The sequence below is a fragment of the Tenebrio molitor genome, chromosome 4 (genome assembly GCF_963966145.1).
Source record: "Tenebrio molitor chromosome 4, icTenMoli1.1, whole genome shotgun sequence".
Taxonomy (NCBI): domain Eukaryota; kingdom Metazoa; phylum Arthropoda; class Insecta; order Coleoptera; family Tenebrionidae; genus Tenebrio; species Tenebrio molitor.
This window is the reverse complement of record NC_091049.1, coordinates 513197-538414: the sequence shown is the minus strand read 5'-3', so window position 1 is coordinate 538414 and position 25218 is coordinate 513197. Positions and strand designations below refer to the sequence as shown.

The 25218-nt window shown below is 37.7% G+C and overlaps 1 protein-coding gene across 7 annotated transcripts; it reads left to right on the top strand.

Annotated features, from left to right (window-relative positions):
* Window positions 1–1125: 1125 nt before the first annotated feature.
* On the top strand, window positions 1126–25166 carry ClC-a (chloride channel protein 2). 7 transcript variants are annotated; one of them, XM_069046134.1, is made up of 8 exons: window positions 1136–1471; window positions 5548–5649; window positions 17502–17622; window positions 17680–17952; window positions 18004–18607; window positions 18676–18910; window positions 23361–24440; window positions 24630–25166. In XM_069046134.1, exons 2-8 carry the CDS (start codon window positions 5551–5553, stop codon window positions 25002–25004), a joined length of 2787 nt encoding a protein of 928 aa, XP_068902235.1. In that variant the 5' UTR covers window positions 1136–1471; window positions 5548–5550; the 3' UTR covers window positions 25005–25166. The 7 variants fall into 7 exon arrangements, with proteins under 7 accessions (XP_068902232.1, XP_068902235.1, XP_068902233.1 ...); XM_069046131.1 differs by having other exon boundaries at window positions 1126–1471; window positions 17502–17952; XM_069046132.1 differs by lacking the exon at window positions 1136–1471 and adding an exon at window positions 1478–1620 and having other exon boundaries at window positions 17502–17952.
* The last annotated feature ends 52 nt before the right edge of the window (window positions 25167–25218 follow it).

Below are 25218 nucleotides of genomic sequence, written 5' to 3'. Positions count from 1 at the left end.
GATACACTACTGATTTTGCAACGACACCACAGTGGCGTAACAAAAACGAAATAAAAATAAACGAGTAAAAAAATCTTAAATTTTTGTAATGGAACGGCAACGTAGCTAGAATAGTATTTTGTCACTGTGGATATGAAGGCTGCTATGTATTGAACAAAATTAAAGTGCTTATATCTTCTTTAGGAAGAACGATTTTTTTTTCTATATATTTTTCGAGCTCCACTGGGTCTTTCCCTACCACGCTCTGAATTCGGATTTCGCGAATTTTGAGACACCCTGTATATAAAACCTGTTTTACAGCTAATGTTAGTTGAATGACAACGACTGACGAAATTCCGTGGCCGTGACTGTACTTCTAGATTATTAATTTTTGATTGCTTTATTTATGCTTCTTACATAAATATCATAATCGTTATCTTAAAGTATATACTTTTATATCATAATACTTTTGCCTCCTGAAAACGCTTATTCATTTGTGTTTACTTACTTGAAAAAAAAATCACGACGAACAATATGAAGAAGCAAAAGACAATAAAATAGAAATCGCTCAAGTTCAAGATGCAGAAACATGAAACAATATTGTCAATAAGGTAGTGACAGAATTTTTTTAAAAGTGTACATTATTGGAGCAGCAATTGAAAAATAAAATAGAAAAAACATAAAGTATTGTAGACCTGAATTGTCTAGGTGCCGTAAGGTTGGCACTAGTGATAAAGTTACAAGCACGCCGATGATCTTTTAACTTTTTACTAATGGGGGCAATTAAAAACAAATAAAAACTCAAATTTTGACAACTTCTTTATCTCATTTGGGACAAATTATCTGCTTCAGAACTAATTTTTCCTTTCGTTTATCTTTTTTTGCAATTATTTCACCAAAGGTCTCATAACCTCTACTTCTACTTCACATGTTGACATAAGTGACATTTAGTTACTTTATTACGAGCACACCCTCACGAAACTCAACCATGCGTTGAATAAACGGTGCAGTCACTAAATTTTGAATTTGATACTTCAGTCTGTAATAATTCTCGGACGAAACTCTGCTCCACTCTCCGCCACTGACGCTTCCGTCGCGGTCGCTTGGCAACCCTCAACGCACAGTCCCAGCCGCGAGATGTCGCCTCCATCGCCAGCTTTGCGAATTTGAAAATGTTTCCCGAAAAACGGTGTTTATTTCGCACTGGCACCACGTGAATCGCCACCTGATCAACTAAGCGTCGCGTGTGTCCAACAAATTATCACCTCTGAAATTGTTTGTTATTAAGTGGTAACAAGTAGTACTCCACGGTGTTTTTCTAACGAACAATTTTATCTCGGCTTTTTGACACAGTTCTCTTCGTATCCATCACTCTCTCGAGACAGTTCTTATCCGACTGACACCGCCGCGGGTTTGTTTTGATCTAGAAGGCGTGCAAAGGACGGACGAGTGCCACCATCGATGGGTTAACGCTACCCGAGAATCACAGCAGGTAATGCGATTTTGATTTGACGGGGGAGCCCCCGGAGGCCGCTTCGAAGTGTCCCGCGGGGCTCAAAAAACGGAGTGCCGCGAGGGGGCTGCAGGCGTCGTCGTTAGTGCAAAAAATTCAAAGTCAAAGACAGCTCTGGAGAGTTTGACGTAAGTGTCATAATTTTCAAATTCAATTGTTCTGGCACACTTTGTTTATTTATAAATTATCATAATCATAAATAAATTTAAAATTAAAATACGATTTAAATGGACACAAATTTAATGGCATTTTGTAAACCTGTAATTAGGTGCAATTAAAAAAGTAGATCTAGGTGGGCGAGTAGATGTATCGTAATAGGTGGTAATTTGTGACCAACTAGATCAACTAGAAGCTGTCAAAATTTTTTTTAATTTGTTGTTACAATTTTAAATTAGTTTTAAATTGATTTAGTAATTTCACTCTTCCCCTAGAGATAATCAAAAAGCGAAAACATTATTTTAGCATTTTTTTTTTTATTTATTATCGGAAATTTTTGTATTATAAAACAAAAATGTTATGTACTTACTTAAGTTTATTAAAAGTTTTTTAATTATATTTTTAAAATTGTATATTCTTCGCAAATAAATCAAAATATGTTCTGCAAGTTCGTGCAGCTGAACTACGACTCTTTTTTAACATTTTTATTTAAAGTCCATACCTTATCATATTGTGACTTGTTCCTTATTTATCAGTTTGTAAAAACAATTTTTACTTTCAAATTTAACGTGACTTACCTACATATTTTTACATATTTTGTATACAGGATGTTTCACGTAACTTTCCGACCCTGACGAACTTTAAATACAACCAGTAATACTTCTTTCATTTATAACTATAACTTTCATTAATTAATAATAACTAATGCTCGTTAAATTGTATATTTTGGTATCTAGCATTTTGTGACTAATGACTATTGAGTTGCATAAATTCGGCGTAGATCTCGAAAAGTTAGTGAAACACCTTGTATATGACTATTAAAAGCAACCTTATACTCGTATAGAATAATTTTAACAATTGCATAAGTTCAAAAATACTCAACTTCAAAATTTGGAATGTCTCAAGTAATTAAATATTTGTCCAAGCTGATAAAAAAAGATTTAGACAAACACAGATTTCTAAAAAGAGTAATGGAAAATATCGCTTTTGGGAATCGAAAGGGGGATCATTTCCGGTGGAACTGGAATTTTGCAAATCACACTGTTTCATTTATTAGTCGAATCTTGAATGAAAATATTCCATTATTAGAAATTATTGGCGACAAAAATCTCAATCAAAACGATACGAATGTTTTACACAGTGATTCTCTAAGTATCTCACCGTATTTTATTCTTAGCTACTTAATGTAAAAAAACCTACATATTTACCTACTTTATCAATGTTCATAAATAAAGAGTGGAAAGTTTTTGAAATGTTTAGTTCTGACAGTTGTGTATACTCTGAATACAATATGATCAACAAAGAAATAAAGGTTAGCTATGAAAAAAATTTTGCATACGTGCGGCGTACCTTAATAAACGGTCACTTGCCAATTTTGACATTTATGTGATTTTTTTTGTAAAAAATGGTTTTAACGCTAGAATACAAAGTATTTGTGATTGTGACAAAGTCCTATTTTCGAAATGGAAACGGATAAAATTATGCCTGGGTTTCCCATACACGAAACTTCTCTTCATGACGATTGTTGGTGTGATTGAAGTTACGCTGTACGTTTTACTTTTAGAAGTTGAATTTTGCATAGCCCCTTTTTATGCTTTTTTTTGTTGATCATACAGGGTGTCTCAAAATTCGCGAATTCCGAATTCAGAGCGTGGTAGGGACTCGTCCAATTACAGTTTTTTTTGTCTTGTATGGGAGAAAAGAAAAATTTAGTCCGCTCGAAAAAGAAAAATCTGATCAAATCTCAAAGCCAACGAAAGACGAGAAAACATTTTTCTTATGTGTGTCTACGACAGCAGACAACATAAAGTTGGAATTTCTTTTGTACTCGTTTCGAATCAAACGTAAAAAATATTATACAGGGTGTCTCAAAATTCGCGACTCAAAAAATCGGGACTCCCCCACAAAGATACATTGGTCTGAAGGTGCACTCTTTGAAGTGCGTTTTTTTCAAATACAGGCTGAAAAGTTCAGTGTTTATTGTTATTTATGGTGTAGATGATTGTGGAAAATAATAACGTGAAACAATTTTTTGAAAAATAGTTATACTTTGGAGTAAAAAAATCTTAAATTTTTGTAATTTTTCTTAAAAATGGAACGGCAACGTAGCTAGAATAGTATTTTGTCACTGTGGATATGAAGGTTGTTACGTATTGAACAAAATTGAAGTGCTTATATCTTCTTCAGGAAGAGCGATTTTTTTTTCTAAGTATTTTTCGAGCTCCACTGGGTCCTTCCCTACCACGCTCTGAATTCTTCCCTACCATGCTCTGAATTCGCAATTCGCGAATTTTGAGACACCCTGTATAATATTTTTAACGCATAAGATAAAAGTAACAAGAAATTGTCAAAACCTTTTTAACTGCTTTTAAATGGTACATACCATAGTAGGTCCATCCTGTCATCATATTTTCTTTTTTTGTGGAATTTTAAAAAAATTGTCACATTTTCATTACAAAACATATACAGTGTCCCATTAAGAAAATTTAATTAATGTCATTTTTGAGAGAAACCATTTAGAACATTTTGCGTCAAATTTTTATTTCCAAAAAAAATCACAATTTTTTATTTATCGACAATCGAAACATGTGACTCGGTAGATTTCATTAAACTATTAAAAAGCATTCGTGACAGTAAATGTACATGACTTAAGTCACTTAATTCATCAAATGATTATATCCACCGGTCGACTTCACATTCTCATGGCCAAGTATGCTTTCAAATTTTTTTGATCGCATTCTATAAATCCACTAATAAATACAGCGCTTTCAAAACACATCAAACGCATCTATTTATTGTCTTGCATAGAACGCAGTGACGCAAATTGAGACTTCAAAAAAATCTCATGTGTCAGAGAATTCAGTGTATTTTTTAATTTCGAAATAATCCACGTGTATTTAAACGTGAAACCTACACACCGACTCCTTTGGCTCGATTTTCCAAATTTTTTGCAGGAAATGATCCTAACTTCCGATACCAAATCAGATTTCAAACGTTATAAAATTAGAAATCTTACACAACCGATTAAGAAAATGTCACATCGAATTTAGCCCGAAAACTAAAGTCAAGTCGTAGATTGAACCGCACGAGGACAACTGTTAAAACAAAAGTTGTATCTGTCAACAACGCCCCAGACAAGAATTGATGAAATAATTGATCGAAATATTTTACAAAAGTAGGAACTGTGACTTGTGTTTAAAAAACAACTGATAAATCTCGAAGCCAGATGCGTCAATCTACGACTCACTTTAAATTTTTTACAACCAACCCAGTTTGCATTGTTTTACATAAAGTGACAGTTTGGTAACGTACACGATTAGAGTTCACTAACAACAGTAGCGGTAATCTTTGAGTGATTGCGACTAATTTATTGATAAAATATGATTTATAAGACGATAAAAGCTGTGATTTTCGGTGTGGTCTAAGTTGATACACTGATAAATCCCAGTTTTTGGTTGTCGACAGAAGAGGAGAAGTGTGTTGTTTGAGCCACCGGGTATGTCCAACGTATTTTTCGGAGGTGTGTCCACTGCCTCGCCCCCTTCCGGCGTCCTTCATTTGTCCACCCTGTATCACCGTGCAATTTCCCGTTTTTTTTTCCGTCGACAACCGCGCACGCAAACCGCGGAATTCCGCGTGGACCCACCTCTCCCGTCTAAAGCCTCAGTCAGCCATCAGCCTCCATCTACAGTGTGTCCCTCGACGGTCTATTTCCGTCGGCCACCGCTTTATCAGCCACAGTTGGCCATGTCCGCCTTTAATAGCATCCCTGGCTCGCCTCCAACCGGACAACAACGACGATCCTCCGCTATTTTAGTAATGTCACCGGTCCAAACCGCCAAAAACAATGACGCCGCCTCGTGATCCCGCCTGACCTTGAACCGTCCACCCTGTTCCAGGCAATGACCAAGAAGACGACCGCCGCCGCCATGGCCACCCCCAACAGGCTCGCCGTCCCCGACGACAAGGAGCACTACGGACTCGGCTACCAGAACACAGTGGTGAGTGGCGAGGCAAAACGCTAACGCGGTCTGCCGAGATAAACGTATCCGGCGATTCGCTTTTTTTTTGCACCTGTCAATTGTGGTCGCGTGGTATGATATTACAAAGACGCACGTGATCACGCGTGGCGTAATGGGACACGTGACCCGCTGGGCAAGGTCACCGAAGGGTCAGATCTCACCTGGAAGTTTTACCGCGAATTCGACACCATACTCTTTGTTGTGCATTTGTTTTTTTGTTGCGTGTCCGCGCTGTTTATTTTTAGAATCGACTGTCGATTGTATTCGTTATTATTAAACGATTTGTCAGAAGCGGAAAAGCGAAACTGCCGCCCATTAAAGGAAAATGTCGTTTCGAATCGCGGCAGCCGTGAATTTTAATCACAGACATGTCAAATTTGACAGCTTCATGTCACATCACTCGTGTTTGTATTTTCGTTTCGATTAAGTTGTTTGCAGTGTAAATTCGTTAAGTTATCCACGCTTTGATTGGGTGACGTACGATTTTTTAATTGGTGCGACGTTAAAGTGGTTTCGATAATTGAAGAATCGTTTAAATGTTTAACCGAAGATGGCGTAAAAAATTGAGACACAGCATTGGTGTTTTTGTTACCAACCATGATTAAATTAATTTCCCATATCTGAAATTCATCCATTTGCAAACAATAAGGATAGTGATACATTAAGATAATTAAATTATCGTTACATCGTGCGACTAAGACTGCGTAAAATAAAAAATGAAATGACAAATTTTGAAAAATGTTCGTTGTAACTAGATATACCTACAGGGTGATTCATTTTTTACCGCCGGTGGTAAAATTGACTTTAATAAAAGATGAATCACCCTGTATAAATAAATGAAGTGTTTTAATTAAAGGTTGACTTTTTTTTCAAACAACTTGATAAACCTGTGGTGGAGCAATTAAAAAGTTCATTAGGAAAATGGCGTAATGCAGAAATTAAAATTACGATTCTTGGTGCAAAGACGAATAGGTCATATTGCAGAGACCGAAATAAAGTGTGATTTAATCACCCTGTATATTTGTGTTATAACGTTGACCGAATTAATTTTCTAGATGTGACTATTAAAAAAAAATAAACATTTTTTTCATATTGTTAAAAAAATAGATAAAAGGAAATGTCCATAAAGAGTGAGGTAAAATAGATTCAATAGACAAAAGAATTGTATTGTCATTTTTAAAACTTGAATGAAATCGCAGTTACCTCTGCAAACAGATAAATAAATTATTTTCGAGTTGAAGTGTGTTGAAGTGTTATTGAGCCACCCCATAGATTTATGTTACCAACCTTGATTGTCTGTCTCATCTTCGATCTTTTAAAATTAAAATGTTTTAGCAAAATTATTCAAATAAAATGTCCATTTTCGAAAGGTGAAAAAATATTATTTGACAAGTTGCAGCTTTTGTGTTTGTATTGTTGAGTCGCTCTGTATATTTATGTCCAAAATAATTTCCTTCAAGTGGCACCAACTCAACTATAAAAATAATAAAACTTTTTTAAAGTGTAAGATATGATGTCGACATCGACTTATTTGTTGTTTTTTCTCATTTAAGAAAAAATTTAATAGCGAACCTCAGAACGGACAAATTGTATTTTTAACACCGAAAATATTCCCCACTTTAATTAAATTATTTTTGTTATGTGTGGCTTCTGCCCAAAAATAATAACCAACATCTTTGAGGAAAAAAACCAAAGTGTTGTTGACCTCATTATTTTTTCGAAATAATAAAAATAATAGTACATAATCAGTGGTGGGATTGGATAATTGTGTAAAGTAAAAATAAGTGACGATATAAAGAAACAGTAGTTTTAAAGCATTATTCTATCATTATTTGATAAAAATATCAAATAAATGCGGCCTAGATGCCGTACCACCTTAATAATAATGTTTTTATTTTTGTGAGAAAACGACAAACTAGGTAAATGTGTGGCTGACAAAGTAAGGAAATTAATTAAAATCCAACACAATACAGTTCTCGAATAATGAAACTGTTGTCAATTTTTTCAAATAAAAAATGGTTCAATACTCGATTTTCATTTCAAAAATAACTCAACACCCTTGTGCAACCAGACATGTGTCGCCTGACGCAATCACGCTGTATATCTGCGTTGCCAACCTTGATCACGTTAATTTCCTGCGTGTGGCTTCTCGGTCTCCTTTCCCAATTAAGCAAATTAGCTGCAGCGTTTCGCATTTTGGACTGGTTCTTTGAACCCCGCAGAAAAATTAGTTTTGCTCGTTTTTCGAGTGGATCGCAATCCGAATGAATCCTCACTGGGGTCAGGAAAAAAATTATCGAGGAAGGACCTGTAATTTTCTACAAAAAAGTGGTTCAAATTATAGTACCTGGTTGAAAAAGATAAGTGGGCCAGAGAGGAAAATATTTAATGCACGATAATGAGGGACCATCTGACTAAATGGACGAGATTGCACCACGTAATGGCCTTTTAATTACATTTGTAATTTTTTCAATATGTGTCACGAGTGTAATTTAGACATTTTGCAAGTACACAGTTTTTTTGGCGGATCGTGAATGAACAAAATGGACAGGTCCACTGAGTCACATCGCCGTGACTCGTCCAATTACGGTTTTTTTTTGTTTTAAGTGGGAGAAAAGAAAAATTTAGTCCGCTTGAAAAAGAAAAATCTGTTCAAATCTCAAAGCCAACGAAAGACGAGAAAACATTTTTTAAGTGTGTCTACGACAGCAGACAAAATAAAATTGGAAATTTCTTTTGTACTCGTTTCGAATCAAACGTAAAAAATATTATACAGGGTGTCTTAAAATTCGCGAATTCCGAATTCAGAGCGTTATAGGGGATCACTTCAGTAGTCCAAATATGGAAATAAAAAAAAATCGGGACTCCCCCGCAATTGGTCTGAAGGTGCACTCTTTGAAGTGCATTTTCGTCAAATACAGTGTTCAGTGTTTATTGTTATTTATGGTGTAGATGATTGTGGAAAATAATAACGTAAAACAATTTTTTGAAAAATAACTTTACTTTGGAGTACAAAAATCTTAAATTTTTGTAATTTTTCTTAAAAATGGAACGGCAACGTAGCTAGAGTATTATTGATCAAAATTAAAGTGCTTATATCTTCTTCAGGAAGAGCGAATTTTTGTTTCTAAGTATTTTTCGAGCTCCACTGGGTCCTTCCCTACCACGCTCTCAGTTCGGAATTCGCGAATTTTGAGACACCCTGTATATTTTTTCTAGTCGATTTATTTATTTTATTTATTAATTAAAGTTTGTATCGGGATCAAATCAGTCTTTTTAATTTAGTATTTTATTAGACAAACGCACAATAATATCAACGTTTCGGCCATTACTTTTGAAATTTATTTTTTATTGTTTTACTTTTACTATTACATCCACAGAACACGTTATACAAGTCGACACAATTTCAGAGCAGCGAATAAAATGTTTTATTAATATTGCAAATAAACATTCAACATGTCGAGATAACAAAACCACAAAAAAAAAGATTTTGAATGTTAACAATAGAAATCCACATAACGCACCCAGTGGCGTTCGTTTCACTTCTACTAAAAAAATTGGAACGTTCGTACAAAGGAAAAAAGAAAATAAAAACGCAACATTTGTAATGTGTTTGTTGCTCTTGTAGTAATTAATAAATCTAGTTTTAACACGTTCAACTTGTTTTTTTACTCTTATTGATTTAAAACATTTCCAATAACAATTTTTTTTACTCATGTAAGATATAATACTATTTTAATGGAACAGCTGAAATCGTGGAAAACTAGATTTGGGAGATTTTCAAAAAGTACAAAAGTGGGGGTGTTATGTACGTGGGCCTGTCCAAAAGTTTTTGGACCAACTCTGGTCCCGACAGCTTTAGGTCACACCACAAGAAGAATCAAGACGAAAAAATTATTTTCTAGAAGATTTGGACAACTTAATGAGTATAAAATCCACAGAAGAAATTCAACGAAGTGCTTGAAACGACGAATCAAACAAGAACTTCATAATTGTGGTTCTAATTATTATTAATTATCCTAAGCTGACATCATATTCTAAGCTCATCAGCGAGTTATTCTTAAAACAAATAAAATCTCGGCGAGCAACCTTGAATGATTAATCCGCAAACACCATTAAAATGTCAAAAATGACAGTTTTGTGACAACAGAGATAACACCTCGCGTATTTGCACACGACGGAAAACTACCAAAACAACGAAATATCTCTGTTGTTGGCGAAAAAAATTAAACACACATTAGAATTGGTAATTTTACGACAGTCGTAAACCGGGGTTTAATATGAAAAATTACTTGGAATGTGACTTTCAGATCGACGCGGTCGCTCAAATAACCAAGAATTCGCCATTAGCAAAAAAATTCCTCGTCCGTCGGCATTGACAACAACTTATTTTGTGCTGCTGGTTAAACCCCATCTGCTAATCACTCTTCATATTGACCAACTGTTGTTAATTTATGCACCGCTCGTTTTATCAACAGGTCAAGAAAACATTTGATTGTTTTTCGCGTTTGTTGACCCAATTCGAGTGGTCTTGCGATAACGTCGACTCCTCAGCGCTGATTTGACAGATAAGACTACAACAGAATACCTGCGGTGCGCCAGTTATCTCCTGGCGCGCCACTGGCGCGATCGCGAATGATGTCGAAGGAATCGCCGATAAGGATAAAAAAGTAGGGCACGATGTCTCCGAATGGAGTGTTTTGAAACGAATTGTAACTGGGACTGTTTGGCCTGAACAATCGAGGGGCCAGTTGTTTTGGTCGGACGTGCCAAAAACTGAAAATAAAGTGAAAAAAATCGCAGATCAGGAGGAGAGTTGAGGGGAAAATTTTGTTGTCTTGTTTGGAGCCTATTGGTTACTGTATTAGAACTGTGTAACTCGATAATAATTAGAAGGAATTGTGAGAAGTGACTTAAATTGTTTAATTCTCGACACGCTACAGCTACAGTAATCGCTCGGTTACCGCGAAACAAATGAATAATTTATTGTTTTTGAGAAAGAGAAACTGTTGTACATAATAATAATAATAGGCAGAATGTTCATTTCGTGGTACAGAATGTACAAAGTGGTTCACACAAGTTTGAAGAACAGTTGTTGCACAATTACTCAAATGTACTGTCTTGTTTCTAATTTTAGGGAAACACTCAAAAGAAAAAGGGGCGCAAAGTTTTTCAAAAAAAGTTTGGGAGCGACTGAATTTTATAGAAAAATGGGTCAAAAATAAATCACAGCAGACTTTTTTTGTTGTCATTTAATTCAAAATTAAGTCATTTTGAGAACAACATCAATCTTAACCTCAATTTAAATCACAAATGTCTTTCACCAACCTGAAGAAAACCGATATGGTCTTTGATCTGTGGCGAACATTCAGAGCTAGCATGGTGAAAAGTTGCTTCAAAGGATATTTCGCAATATACGAACCTTTGTAAACGTTGCACAGGATCTTCGCGATTTCGGGCGTTTCGAGAAGATCGCATTTTAGTTGCAGAAGAAGACATTCCTCACGAAATCCAAGAGCGTCACTTCCAGCAGTCATTTTAAATAACGTGTGGGTTGAGATTGTTGAAAATCACCTTGTATAAAAAAAAAATAGATCCCTATGTTTTACCTCCGCCTCATTACGTTCAAAACGCCGCTCAGGAAATTCGTGAAGACATCAGAGGCATTCTAAATCGAATGTGGCTTTCTTGGACACGTCGTAGTGAAGCTTACATTGTAAACAAGGGCAGGCATTTTGAACAACTTCTTTGATGTTTCATTTTATACTTTTACCAACAATTACAGTCCTTTCACTTTGTTGTTTAAGCCTGTGTTGTTTTCTGAATAAATTGCAGGCACTATGTTATCATCACTTTACAAATTTTATCCAAAATTCACGATGAAACTCAAAAAACTGTAACGAAAAAAACCAAACATAACCTCAAACGACAGAAAAACTTGACATTTTAGGTTGGTCGTTCGTCAAAACTGCCCGCCAAATTTGAAAAATTTTCAGCGTTTCCCAAACAAAGTGGTTTCTTTGATTTTCTTGTAAACCATTAACATTTGTACAAGGCAGGTTGGGTTATTTTGCCTTCTTTTAACATGTACTACCTCAGGTTAAAATATCTGTACACCTTTCAAAGTCACGCTGTATGTCCAACAAAAATTGCAACAGTTTTGCGGCTCTCAGAAAGAGAAACACCTTATTTGGATCACTCTGTAGATATGATACAGCATAACACCTCGGAAATCGCTAGCTTACTAACGCCAAAAATGTGAATTCAAAAAAGTTTAAATACAAGGTTATTCACATAGGATGACGAGCCTGACCTGGTAAAAATGCAACCCAAAATACACTTTACAAAGCATTCATTGTGTTTTTTAAAATGAAATCAGGAATCCAAGTAGGTACTCTATTAATTTGAAAGGTATATCTGTCATCGCATTTATTTAGTATTTGAAAAGGTTTTCGAACCATGATGGGAGATGTGAAAAAAAAAACTCGCGATAGTGCTAAATGTGGGTAGAAATACCTTATTCGAGTCACACTGTATATATGACACGCCAAAACAGCATAATAAAGCTTAATCAAGTAATAATCGTAGAACTTTTTATATTTTTTGTTTACTTTCAAACAAACACGTTTTTTTGTTCGACACTGTCAGAATTTGAGAATTTTCTCCTGTGTGAACGGATTTTGATAAATGTCACAACTGTCAAAACGAAACGTCAAGCTAATTTTGAAGATTTTAAGCGATTTGGAGCCTTTAAGGGGCTCGTCAAACAAAAAAGCGTTGTATTCAACTCAATTTACACACGAACTCGTTGAATAAACTGCTATTTCCTTGAGACACACTAAATACTAGAAGAAAAAAATTAATTTCTATTTTATAATTTTTCTTTTTCTAAAGGTTGCTACAGATGTGAATTTTCTCTTAACTATTTCAATCAAATGAAAGACTCCAAAGGACACTCCTTCAATTTTTAATCCATGGTCTTGGAAAAAATAATTTGCACTTTTCGCCTTACACATTTACAAGAGAAATGTCCTACTCTTTGTATTTTCCACTTCTAATTTTAGCCAAACGCTCTTCTTATTTTTCGGTGATAATTGAAATCCGAAAATCGTGAATCCAAAATAAAAAATTTTGCTTGGACCGACCAGGGGTGTGCCATAATTCCACTACAAAGATCCAACATACATATTTTCGTCACGTGATCCTTTCAAATATTACCAAAGTGATCAAGGTTACTACATATTTACAAGTGTTGCAATTTATAAATGTCTAACAGACCGTCTTTGTCCAAGATTATTTCTTTCTTAAATATACGGAAGAGTTTTTTTTACACTAGACCGATCTTTGAAGCATTATATTACATGATATATTTTTTTGGTAGTGACATAACACCGACCCAGCTTGCTCTTGAATCGTATCTTTTTTTATGAAATCGTTGCGCATTCGACAACAGAGGTTAACAAGTAAAGATTTATAGATTAACTTGTGGCGATTCAACAGTAACAAATATTTAAAATGGGGAAAATAAACTCGTTGAAATTACTGTCAAGCTAATCTTTTTTTCTCTTTTTTTTAAGCTACAAAAAATTATCACTCTTGTATAGCGTATTTGCAGTCTACAATTTTTGGAAGAAGAAATTCCTAAAATCAGTTACCACCATTGCTCCAATCAATTCATATGACCTGATATAGCTTTGATATGTAGTCAGAGTATAATTAAAAAAAGAAATGGGAAAAATTCATATTCACCACAGAGAAAATTATTATTCTTAAGTATTGTGAGTCGCTACACCATCCTGTTGATATAGAATGCATTTATGGGTTAAGAATGATATTATTTTTAAAAACACACTGTCCCAAGGTTCTCTTACAAATTTGCACCTTTCGATTTAATTTTAAAAAGTATTCAATAATTAAATAACGAAAGTAACAGTCTAAATAATTTTTTTGGCACACACCGAACGACTTATTTAGATCAGAATACACTTTTTATTGTCTCTCATTTTTCTAATTAATGTTGTAAAAATACACAATGGTACAATTTCGCAATGTCGAAACTAGTGCCAATCCTCTATAAATAAATAAATAAAAAGATAGGCCTAATCCAATTTTTTGCGCCACCCTGTACCATCAAACTGACGTTCTTTCCTGTTTTGTCTTGTCCTTTCGCATTTCTTCGCCTCGCTGCATTTTCCGTTCCCAAAAACATTCGTCAACAATTTTTTTGACGATGCACGCGATCGACGAATCTGCATAAATATCGCGGATAAATCGTCCTGTCGAAAAACCGCGAAAGGTCACAGCTCTCCAGCTTACGTCAACTTTTCTTTATTCTTATCGTTAACGTCGCGATAAGAAATTGTTCAAGCCCTGGCATGTTTGCGCTCAAACAGAGAGCGACGACACGTCGGAGAAGATACCGTCAAGGTGTCTAGGTAACGGCCAAATAAAGGTGAATTTACACCGAACAGGTGTTTCTAATTTGTTGTTATCTGTTACAATGCCAGCACGTCCGAGATTGTGTAAGATGTTTGCGATATCGACCGGTTTGGTCGAGATCTGTAAAGTTGGTTGCATACATGTCGGGAGTTTATTGGTGCGTAGCAGAGGCGGAACGATTAGCAGGATTAAGGGGCATTCAACATGAAATTTGGTTTACATAAGAATTCGACTGAAAAGATGATTCAATGAAAATAAATAGCGTAATTTATTTGGTGTAAATTTTGTGCAAAAATAGACATCACATTTAGAAAAATTAAATTCTAGCATAGTTGACAAAAACATTAAATTTAATGATCTAATCAAATAAATTAGATATTATTTTAAACGTAAAAGAAGAAACAATAATTGGTTTGCAAATGGCACAATTCCAACTTTTCTGTTGAAAATGAATTAAAAGAACACACAATAACACTCGATAAAAGATTATTAACGATATTGTTGTCACTCAACGCCAACTAAAAAGTATTCATTATTGAAAGAAGGAATGTATTGATAAGAAAAGAATTTTGTAGTTGCAATGATGTCAAGTTGCTTTTGTTTTTTTAAACCTTTAGAATTTTCTCAAAACGTGACATACCTAACTGAGTAGCAAAAACCAGTGGCGTACAAGCTACCATCCGGTTAATTCGTCGTTTGGCCGTTGGCGCTGCCGCATGCGATTGGTCTGTCACTCTTGATCAGAAGACTTGATCCGAGCCATATTTGCGTGTTCAACTGTGGAACTATAATAGTTCGGGGTATAGATTACATCTATGAAAATCTGCAATTCGTTTTTGTTAATATGTGAATAATATTTATTTTTGGGGGACATTCTGGTCGATTGTGACAGGTCGTGGTCATTGGTGAAGGGTCAGTCGACGAAAGTGGTTGGCCCATCGTGTAAAGTTTCTTAATTATTGGTGCTTTGCTCAAAAATATGTAAGGTAAAGATGATACTTCTTGCTGTAGTGATTGTTTTATTTTAATAAATGAGCGTACACACAAATTCGCATTTTTTTATTTTGTAGTTGGTTGCGAAAAAAAAAACGGGAAACGAAAATTTTCCCAATGTCTACTTGACAATACCTGTCAAATAATTTTTAAAAATGTCATTGAATTGGTAAGAAGGTTTCACACTGTGGAAAAATTGTAAAAATGTGTCAATTTTGTTCTGACTGTTCCCGTTTTTTTGCAACCAACTGTAACCATCTTTGTTCAAGATTATTTCAGTTTTTTTTACATCAGACCGATTTTAGAGTATTGAAATAATTTCTTGATAGTGACACAATAACGAATAAACTTACTCCTGAATCGCATCTTCTTTTATAAAACCGTTGCGTGTTAACAAATAAAAATTTACAGATACAACAATAAGAACTATTTAAATTGTAACAAACAACTCAATGCAAATCTCTGTCAAGCTAATGGGTTTTTTTTTACAAAAAAATTGTCACTGAACAAACCAAAATGCATTTATTCTGCAATAATGGAGTTTTGATCAAAGTAAAAAAAAAAGAACTGAGACTGAACGCCCGAGCAAACAGAAATGGAACCAATAAAACGTTAAGGATGTGGAAATTAAAAATGAAGTAAAATGAGGAGAAGTAGAAATGATGAAAGACGCTGGAAGAATGTTATACAGGGTGTTATTGAAATGCGCGGACAAATTTTAACCACGAGCTACTGACTTCACGTAGAACTCGGAAAAAATATTTAAAAAATTGTATGTCAAAAAATAAAATGATGTTTATTTTTTGAGCTACAATTTTTTAAAATTTATTTTAGCCTTCTACTTTGTCCTACAACCTCGTAGGTAAAATTTCGGCACATTTTAAAAATAGACCCTGTATATGATATTTTATAAAACGTACACCAATGCGGTTTCCTTGTTTTAAAAGCATATTTCCTAGAGGTTACTTCGCATTGGCGCACATTTTATAAAATATTATACAGAGGGTGTATTTTTAAAATGTGCCGAAACTTTAATTACGAGGTTGTGGGACAACGTAGAAGACTAAAAGCAATAAAAAAAAATTGTAGCTCAAAAAATAAAAAAAAATAAATGTCATTTTATTTTTTGACGTAGGATTTTTTAAATATTTTTTCCTAGTTCTACATACATGAAGCCACTAGCTCGTGGTTAAAATTTGTCCACGCATTTCAATAACACCCTGTAGTGAGGGAGTGTGTTACGAGAAAAAAAATAAACAACCTGGAATTGAGAAATAAGAATAGAGACAATCGCAACGTTCGGAAGAAGAGAAAGAAGAAATTATAGTACTTGGAAGAGTAAACGGAAAAAGTCCAGAGAAAATAAGTACAAATAAAGGATAGGAGAACGAGATGAAAGAGGAGTTAAGAAGCTATTTGAAGTATTTGAAAAAAAAAGTGGAAAGAATTCAAATTGAAAAGATTCTAGAAAAAGAACTGTTGGAGAGAAAAATGTGTTCGTGGAGAAGAGAGATCGTTTGAGTGGGTTCAAATAAATGTCATTCCGCTTAAAAGACGTGAGTCAAAGTTGCTAGAATTTGAATGAATCAACCCAGCAGAAGATTTGTCGCCTCCCCAAGAGTACCAGGAAAATTTTCGTCGCGAAGTGATTCCACGCTTTTCCTCTTCGATGATTGCCGATTACGATCAATTGAATCGATTAACCGATGACGTCACCGGAGTTCTCTTCACCTCCGCCTTGTCTTATGTAACAATAGCATTTCATCGAGCCGTTGATCAACGTTATTAAAGTGTGTATGACACGGCGAGCGACCGTCTCAATTGGATAATGTTCGACAAGTCAATTGGCAAATTACCGAGTCCAATCCTCGACCTCCGTCTCGTCCGTCTTCCGCTCCTTCGGCATCTCCTCGCCGCTAACGTACGTCGCCGCCTTCTCCGTTCCCTTGCGCGGCTGCCTTTTCCTCGACAGTCGACGAGCGGCCGCGGGAAAAAGGTCACCATTTTTGACATTTCGTGCGCCCCAGCCCATCTCCTGCACGCGAGACCTTGGACGGGAGGCGGCCCCATGGAGGAGAAGTCGATATGCGAGGCCCACTTCGGCGAGGCGGACCCCGTCGCCGTCGACAAGGAATGGGAGGACTTTGCCGACCTGGTGGACAGGAAGAAGAAGCGCCAGGAGCAGGCCTTCTATCCCTGCCCCCCAGAAGAAGACTACGTCAGCACTCTTGTAAGGAAAAATCGTAAACAAAATCCGATGTAAACGTGCGCCGACCATTCGTACCACGTGTCCCATCAATTAATCCGCGATACTTAAAGCGTCTGGAGTTTTGCCAACACTTTGTTTTTTCGCAGATTTCATTCACTTTTGTAAACACACTCGCTCTGGTGTTTTCTAGATGTATGGCCGCTACAGCCGACAGCTGGGAGAATTCGCCAAGCTAGAGGGGCTGAGGCAGGCCGAGAAGAGGAGGCTCAAGGAGGAGAAGGCCAGGAAGAAGGAGTTGAGAGGGTATCAAGGTACGCGGCTCTTCAACTCTTCTCAACAGCTTTCCCTCACGACGTCTTCTCTTCCAGGTAAACTATCCAAAGCCGTGTCGTTCTTGTGGAAGCACACCTTCGCCCGTCTGGGCGAGGATTGGGTGTTCTTGGCGCTCCTGGGAGTGATCATGGCCATCCTGAGCTTCATCATGGACAGAGGGATCTCTTTGTGCAACTGGGCCAGGATCTGGCTGTTCAACGACCTGGTGGGACAACCCTTCGCTCAGTACGCCGCTTGGGTGTCGCTCCCCCTGTGCCTGATCCTCTTCAGTGCAGGATTCGTCCACCTGGTGGCGCCACAATCCATCGGTACTTGAACCATATCTCTTTGGAACATCTTCACACTCTTGGTTCCTCTAGGCTCGGGCATCCCCGAGATGAAGACGATCCTGAGGGGAGTCGCCCTCAAAGAGTACCTGACGTTCCGCACCCTCGTGGCCAAAGTGGTCGGTCTGACCGCCACCCTGGGGAGCGGCCTCCCCCTGGGCAAGGAAGGCCCCTTCGTCCACATCGCCAGCATCTCCGCCACCCTCTTGAGCAAGCTCGTAACCGGCTTCCAGGGCATCTACGAGAACGAGAGCCGCACCACGGAGATGCTGGCGGCGGCTTGCGCTGTCGGGGTGGGCAGCTGCTTCGCCGCCCCCGTCGGCGGCGTCCTCTTCAGCATCGAGGTAACGACGGTGTACTTCGCGGTGAGGAACTACTGGCGCGGGTTCTTCGCCGCCGTCTGCGGCGCCACCATCTTCCGGTTGCTGGCGGTGTGGTTCGACGGCGCCGACACCGTCACGGCCTACTTCAAGACGAGCTTCTACATGGACTTCCCCTTCGACCCGCAGGAGCTCTTCGTGTTCGCACTGATGGGGGCGCTGTGCGGGCTGGGGGGAGCGTTCTACGTCTGGGTCCATCGCCAGTACGTCATGTTCATGCGCAACAGCAAGATGATCAACCGGTTCTTGCAGAAGAAGTGAGTGCTGACTTGTTTCGCTCGTCTCCAATCGGCAAACCGTGGAAATAGTCTGGGACTTTTTCTAGTCGGTTCCTCTACCCGACCATCGTGGGGCTGTTGGTGATGACGGTGTCGTTCCCCTTGGGACTCGGACAGTACTTCGCGGGGGACTTGACGACGCACCAACAAGTCACGGATTTGTTCAGCAACTTCACCTGGACCAGTGCCAATCTCACCGCGGACCAGCACAGCATCTTGAAGCACTGGACCACGCACCATTCGGGAGTCTTCATCAGTCTCTCCGGCTACATCGCCTTCACGGTAAGCCTCTACTCGAGCAGAGATCTTTCCCAATTAAAAAACAAAATCTAAAACTTACACCCAAACTACACACCACATTTTTTTTTCCTACCGAGTTGATAATAGTTATTTGTACCACTAGTTATGAAAGTCATACTTTTTTTCACGAATTTGCAGATTAATTAACGAGGGCGTAGCCCGAGTTAATCAAGCAAATAAGTGAAAAAAAGAGACTTTCATAACGTGTTGTACACACTATTTTTTTGCATATCGAAAAAAGTTGAGAAATTTGGTCTAAAAAGATTTATGAAAAATTACAAAAAAAAAAATTGGTATGCTTTGACAATCATCTCCAAGGAGATGGAATAAAATGATGCAAAAAAATTCCTACTTTCACTACAATTTTTGGTGTAAAAAAGTGATACTTTTATTACGATTTTGCGTGTAAAAAAGTGCCACTTTCATTACGATATGCAAAAAAGATTTTTTTCGAGTTCAGAGTTCACTTCTGACATCTTCGTTACGTCACCAATGACCAACATCCGAGCGACATTGGACTCGAAAATTTATTTCGCTTTTATTACTCCGGTTATTTCTCTCGAATCTGATAATTTAGACTACATCTGTTTATTTTAATGGGCGAAAATAAACGGACGCAAACATCATCAAAGCGAAGAGATATTTTGATTAGTTTGAGCCACAGTCAACCAGGTTTTGCACGCAATGCGTAGAGAGGACTTGTCACCACTTTGCGTCAACAGAGACTCGAGGCATGTCTGAGCTCATGATGGAGTGATGATTGCGAATGAGAAATCTCGGTTGGAGGCAATAAATTGTATGTGTTTATCTCGAGTTGCACTTGCGTTTTTGGATTTACACGGTGGCGATTAAAAGTGATCGGGAGACAGTGTGAGATGGCGATTCGTAGTTTCACGCTGAAAAACTAAATCGCACTGCGCAGTATAGATGTTGGTAAATAATAAATAAAAAAAGAGTTATGAAATCTTGTGAAATTACTGCCCTCGTTGCTTTGATGCAATAATAATTTTTTAATGATGGTTGCTTCTTACATCGAAGATCTGTAACGAAATGTTTAAAAAGTCGTTACAAAAATAAAAAAGCATGTGGTTTTGTTATTTTTAATTGTTGTGTGTGTAGGTACCTCCTGCTCTCGCTGGATTTTTTGTGTGAATGTGGTAGGTTTTCGGCGCATTTTTCAAAATCAACGAAAAAAACAACTTTTTTTCCAATGAGCGGTTAGCAAGTAATGATTGGACCTTAGAATGTAGGCTTGGCAAAATACTAACGAAAATTAAGTAGAATAGTTATTTACATTACAAATGCGGTAGGCTACATTTTACAGCGCGAGGTTTTTAGATTGAAACACGACCGCGCAGCGGAGGTGTTTTAACAAAAACCGAGCGATGTAAAATGCCTACCGCATTAGTAATATGCAGTTAGGGACACGGAATTTCGGGAATCATTTTTCTGTCACTTCAAAAAATTGCGATGTAAATCACTCTTTATTGTCAACGTGACATTCAAAAGTCAAATTTTGAAATTTATTTTCCGTTCACGTCAATCCCATGACAATCAAAATCGTCGCAAACGGTAAAATTGGGGTTAATAATGTAAATCCTATTGCGGTAAAATGACAGATAGTTTGATTAGTGTGTAAAACTCAAGATACCGTAGCTGTTCAAAATGTGTAAACATGTCATTTAGAGTTGAGGAGACCAAAAAAATATTTATTTGAATGCCGACCCAGTTGAAATCGCCACGAGCCGCCACTGGATGGTGCAAAAACATTAACTATTTTATGGTCCACTATAAATATCTAAGAATGAACCAAATCAATGACATCACAGTTTAATTCGTTAGTTGATTTCATACGAAATGGCCCGAATGAAATGACGACAGAAGTAAACATTTTTAAACATTAAAAAATAATATTAAGTACTAAAATTAAATGTTGAAGAATAAAATTTTTATTTGAATAGGAATTGTAGAAGTGAAGTGCGTGAAGTTAATGGGGGCAGCTTCGAATAAATATTTTACTGTTTTTTTTTTTTTTTTAATTCAAGAAAAGAATTTTAAAAGATATATTTATGTAAATAGTTTTTGTTGTTTTCATTATCATTCAGTCCGTTTTCTAAGTTAGAATATTATGACAGTATTAGTTAGATATCTACTTGAAGCGTTTTAATTGATAATAATAACTGTCAGTAGAAAAATACTTCAAATTGTTCATGACATGTCGATTTCTATCTATACTGAATACTGATTAAATAAGATGTTTCTATTATGATAATAATAGATAAAAACTTGAGAATCGTTTGGAAAAATACCGTAATGCTTAATTTATTAAAAACAAATACATATTATTGTATGAAATTGAAATGCTTTCAAAAAGTATTTTGTAAGAAATACCACATTCAAAAATTCCGTTTAGATAGAAAACGTTACTGACTTATTTAGTTCATTAATAATAATCAATGATTATTATTAATACCCTGGTGCAATCATGAGAATGGTACTGTGCATTAATAGTCGCCGTCAATGTTTAATTAGACAATCTTAAAAAAAAGATGAATGGTTCATTTTCGTATTCACAAATTAATTTTTTCATGAGTTTTAATTTTTTTTTTACGATCGTGTAAAAAGTGAGTGTTCATTGCATTGTTTTTAGTGGAAAAAGTGCCTCTTCATTGCACTAGTGCAATAAAGTCTTTATTGCACGCATCTGTCAACAGTCTGTTTGCGATCGTGCAAAAAGTGGGTGTTCATTGCATTTTTCACACACGACGCACAGCACTGAACTGTTGTTTATCTTGTTGTTGTTGTTTTTTTCTGGTTTTTTTGTTCGATCGTAGAAAAAATGTTACATGCAACACGTGCAAAAAGTGTTATTGCACTTGGCGTGTTGTCCCACTCGCCTGCGGCTCTTGGGACAATTTTCACGTTGCGTGCAATAATCATTCACTTTTTGCACTTGTTGCATAAATAACTATTTCGTGAAATAATCTACAAAGCTATTCCTCGTGCACGTCAAATTGCCGATAATATACTCGTAGATTAATTCACTAGCGTGCATTGTATCTCCCTGACCTGGAATTTGTTTGATAATCATAAAGATTTTTTCCTCCTATTCAATATAATCTAATCTCAAGAAAGATTGCTTACACCAATTTTTTAATCTCTGGATAACTACGATAAATTAAAAATGTAAATCTTCTTTTAATCTGTCTTTATGATCGCATTCTGTAACAGCGGTACATTTTTATTTCCATTGTTTAATACATAATATCTTCTTTCATCACTTTTGTTTTGCCGAGTTCTTGCATTTTAATAATTTTTATCCCAACTTAAAAGTTGTGTTCTTTTATTTCACCATTATCCATACAATATAAAATATAAATTTCCTCGTTTCTTTCATTTCCAATTTACCTTGTTTCTTGTCTATCAAGTTTTTCAAATCATTTTTTTTTTCCTAGAACATAACCCCACCCCCACAACCCCGTATTTCACACATACGCCAATACAATCGAATTACCCCGCTCCACTCTTATCCAATTCTTTTACAGCTGCAACTCGCGACGAAAAATTTTTATACTCCCACACAAATACGCAAGTGCGAGTTATAAATACTGCATTATTTATGACGGACGCCTAGGTGCAAATTAAATAGTTTTCTACATCACAAAACAACAAAACGCAACCAGAAATAAATCAGTTGCAGGGAAAAAAAAAAAGTTTTTCCAATTATTACAGTTGGTTGCAAAAAAATCGGGAAACGAAAATTTTCCTAATATAAATTTGATTTTGTCTATTTGTCAATTATTTGTCAATATCTATCAAATAATTTTTAAAAATGTCATTGAATTTTGACGTTAATTCTAACTGTACTATAATCCTGTTGAAGTATGTTGGCAGAAAAAAAGAAATCCCTAGAAAAAGTTTAATTTTTTTGGATTGGCTCAATCTCCCGCCAAAATTTGACATTGAACTGTTGAGTTTATTTACGCAACTCAAAATAATTATTATGTACAAAAAGGTTTTAGCTACCATATATGTAATACTTTTTGAGTGAAATAATATAATGAGAAAAAAAAAACACGATGAACTACGACCAAAACGACTATCCAACAGTTTTCTTTCATAACCCCACTTTTTTCTGACACTTGCAGACACACAAAAGTCGGCGACGTTGTCGGTTGTATTTTCGAGGTAGAATGCACTGTTCGTGGATTTTTGATTTTGAAACAGATTATATAATTATTTTATTTGTGTATCAGTACGGGCCAACAATGCCCAGACATGACTCAAAAATCCCAATCCTTCCAAAATGACAAATTTTCTTCTATTCGGTTCTTCTGTCAAAAATATCTTTGCGTTTGACGTAAGTCGTAGAATTTGCACTGGCTGAAGTCAAAGTAGCGAATTAGAACCAATTCTCAACCCCGTGTTGCAGTTCATCTTCAGCATCATCAGCTCCACCATCCCCGTCCCCAGCGGCAGCTTCACCCCCGTGTTCAAGATAGGGGCGGGGTTCGGGCGGCTGGTGGGCGAGCTGATGCACGTGTGGTTTCCCAGCGGGATGCGGTACGGAGGGCAGATCGCGACGATCATCCCCGGCGGCTACGCCACCGTGGGGGCGGCGGCGTTCAGCGGCTCCGTCACCCACACCATCTCCGTGTCGGTGATAGTGTTCGAGATGACCGGCCAGATCACCCACATCATCCCCATCATGATCGCGGTGTTGATCTCGAACGCCATCGCGAGTCTGCTCGCCCCCAGCATCTACGACTCCATCATCCTGATCAAGAAGCTTCCCTATCTGCCGGACCTGCTGCCCAGCAGCAGCGGCATGTACAGCGTCTACGTCGAGGACTTCATGGTGCGCGACGTCAAGTACATCTTCAACAACATGACTTATGAGCAGCTGAAGAGTTTGCTCAAGGAGAACAGGAGGTTGCAGAGTTTTCCTCTGGTGGACAACCACGACAATATGGTTCTTCTGGGGTCGATACCTCGCCTGCAACTGATCCAACTCATCGAGAAGCACATAGGGCGCGAGAGGAGGCTTCAGGTGGCGGCCATCCGGCAAAGAGAAGCCGAAGAAAGAGCGAGGGAAGAGGCGGAGAAGAAAGCGGAAGAACGCAAGCGGAGGCCTTCCAGGTTTCAAGTGGTGCCGGCGCAGGACGACCTCGGGGTCAAACACTTGTCGGAGAATCAACTCAACATCGACAAGCCGACGTTCAATCCGGTCTTCGGGAGCCAACCCAAAAAGTCCATCCTGAAGAAGACCAACTCCTTCACTCTCAAAGGATTCAGTCCTTTCATGTCGACCAGTCCCGGTTCGACTCCCTACACTACGGTGACGGGAGCCGAGAGCAGGATCAGATTGGCCTTCGAAGCCATCTTCAGAAAGTCCGCCCAGCTTCAGGACGTCGACCACAACGACAGTTCGCCAGTGTTGAGTTCAGGTTCCATCGACAACAAAGTCCAGATAATCCCGATGAGTCCCACCACCTCCAAGAAGGTCCAACTGGTGAGTACCCCTTCCTTCCAGCAGGAACCCATCGAGTGTCAGACGTAATCGTGTTGCTCTTGTTTTGCAAGCGCTGCAAATGGTTCAAGGGGAAGAAAAGGCGCGTCGAACCCGAGGTACCCCTTTAGCACCCGCACCTCCACTCTTGCACCCGAGCGCGCGTCCATTTTGTAACGATTGTTTTTATAGCCGCGGGAGCGCGTCTGCGACATGTCCCCCGAGGACCAGAGGAGCTGGGAGGATGAGCAGATGGAGCTGCCGGTAGACTTCTCCTCGTGCCACATCGACCCCGCCCCCTTCCAATTGGTCGAACGGACGTCCCTCCTCAAGGTCCACTCGTTGTTCTCGATGGTGGGGGTGAACCACGCCTACGTGACCGCCATCGGGAAGCTAGTGGGGGTCGTGGGCTTGAAGGACCTGCGGAAGGCCATCGAGGACGCCAACAGCGGCAACCTGCCCCCGCACGGGGTCGACACGAACTCTAACGGCAACGTCGCCGCCGTCAACAGTGATAACGGTGATTCGGACAACGAGGCGGGGACGACGCTCGTCTCGAAGGTCTGATGGTACTAACTGAAGACAGTTGTGATAAGAATCGAACCGTGGCAAGTTTCAACATGTTCTAGTGATTTTCATTTGCTGATTTGTGATAGAACAAGAAACGTTAAGTTTATTTAATTTAAAAATGAATGATATTAAACAACAACAATAAAGTTTATGACAGTAGCGCCGTGTTTCTCTTGCTAATCCCAACTTCACGCAAATATTTGTCCGCCAC

What these genes read in the sequence shown, in the direction of transcription:
- ClC-a (XM_069046129.1), top strand. Translation starts at nt 16,931, where the DNA reads ATGTTCGACAAGTCAATTGGCAAATTACCGAGTCCAATCCTCGACCTC. An exon ending in CCGGCTACATCGCCTTCACG is followed by an intron (nt 18,911 to 23,360) that starts GTAAGCCTCTAC and finishes CCCGTGTTGCAG; the next exon opens with TTCATCTTCAGCATCATCAG. An exon ending in CCTCCAAGAAGGTCCAACTG is followed by an intron (nt 24,441 to 24,629) that starts GTGAGTACCCCT and finishes TTGTTTTTATAG; the next exon opens with CCGCGGGAGCGCGTCTGCGA.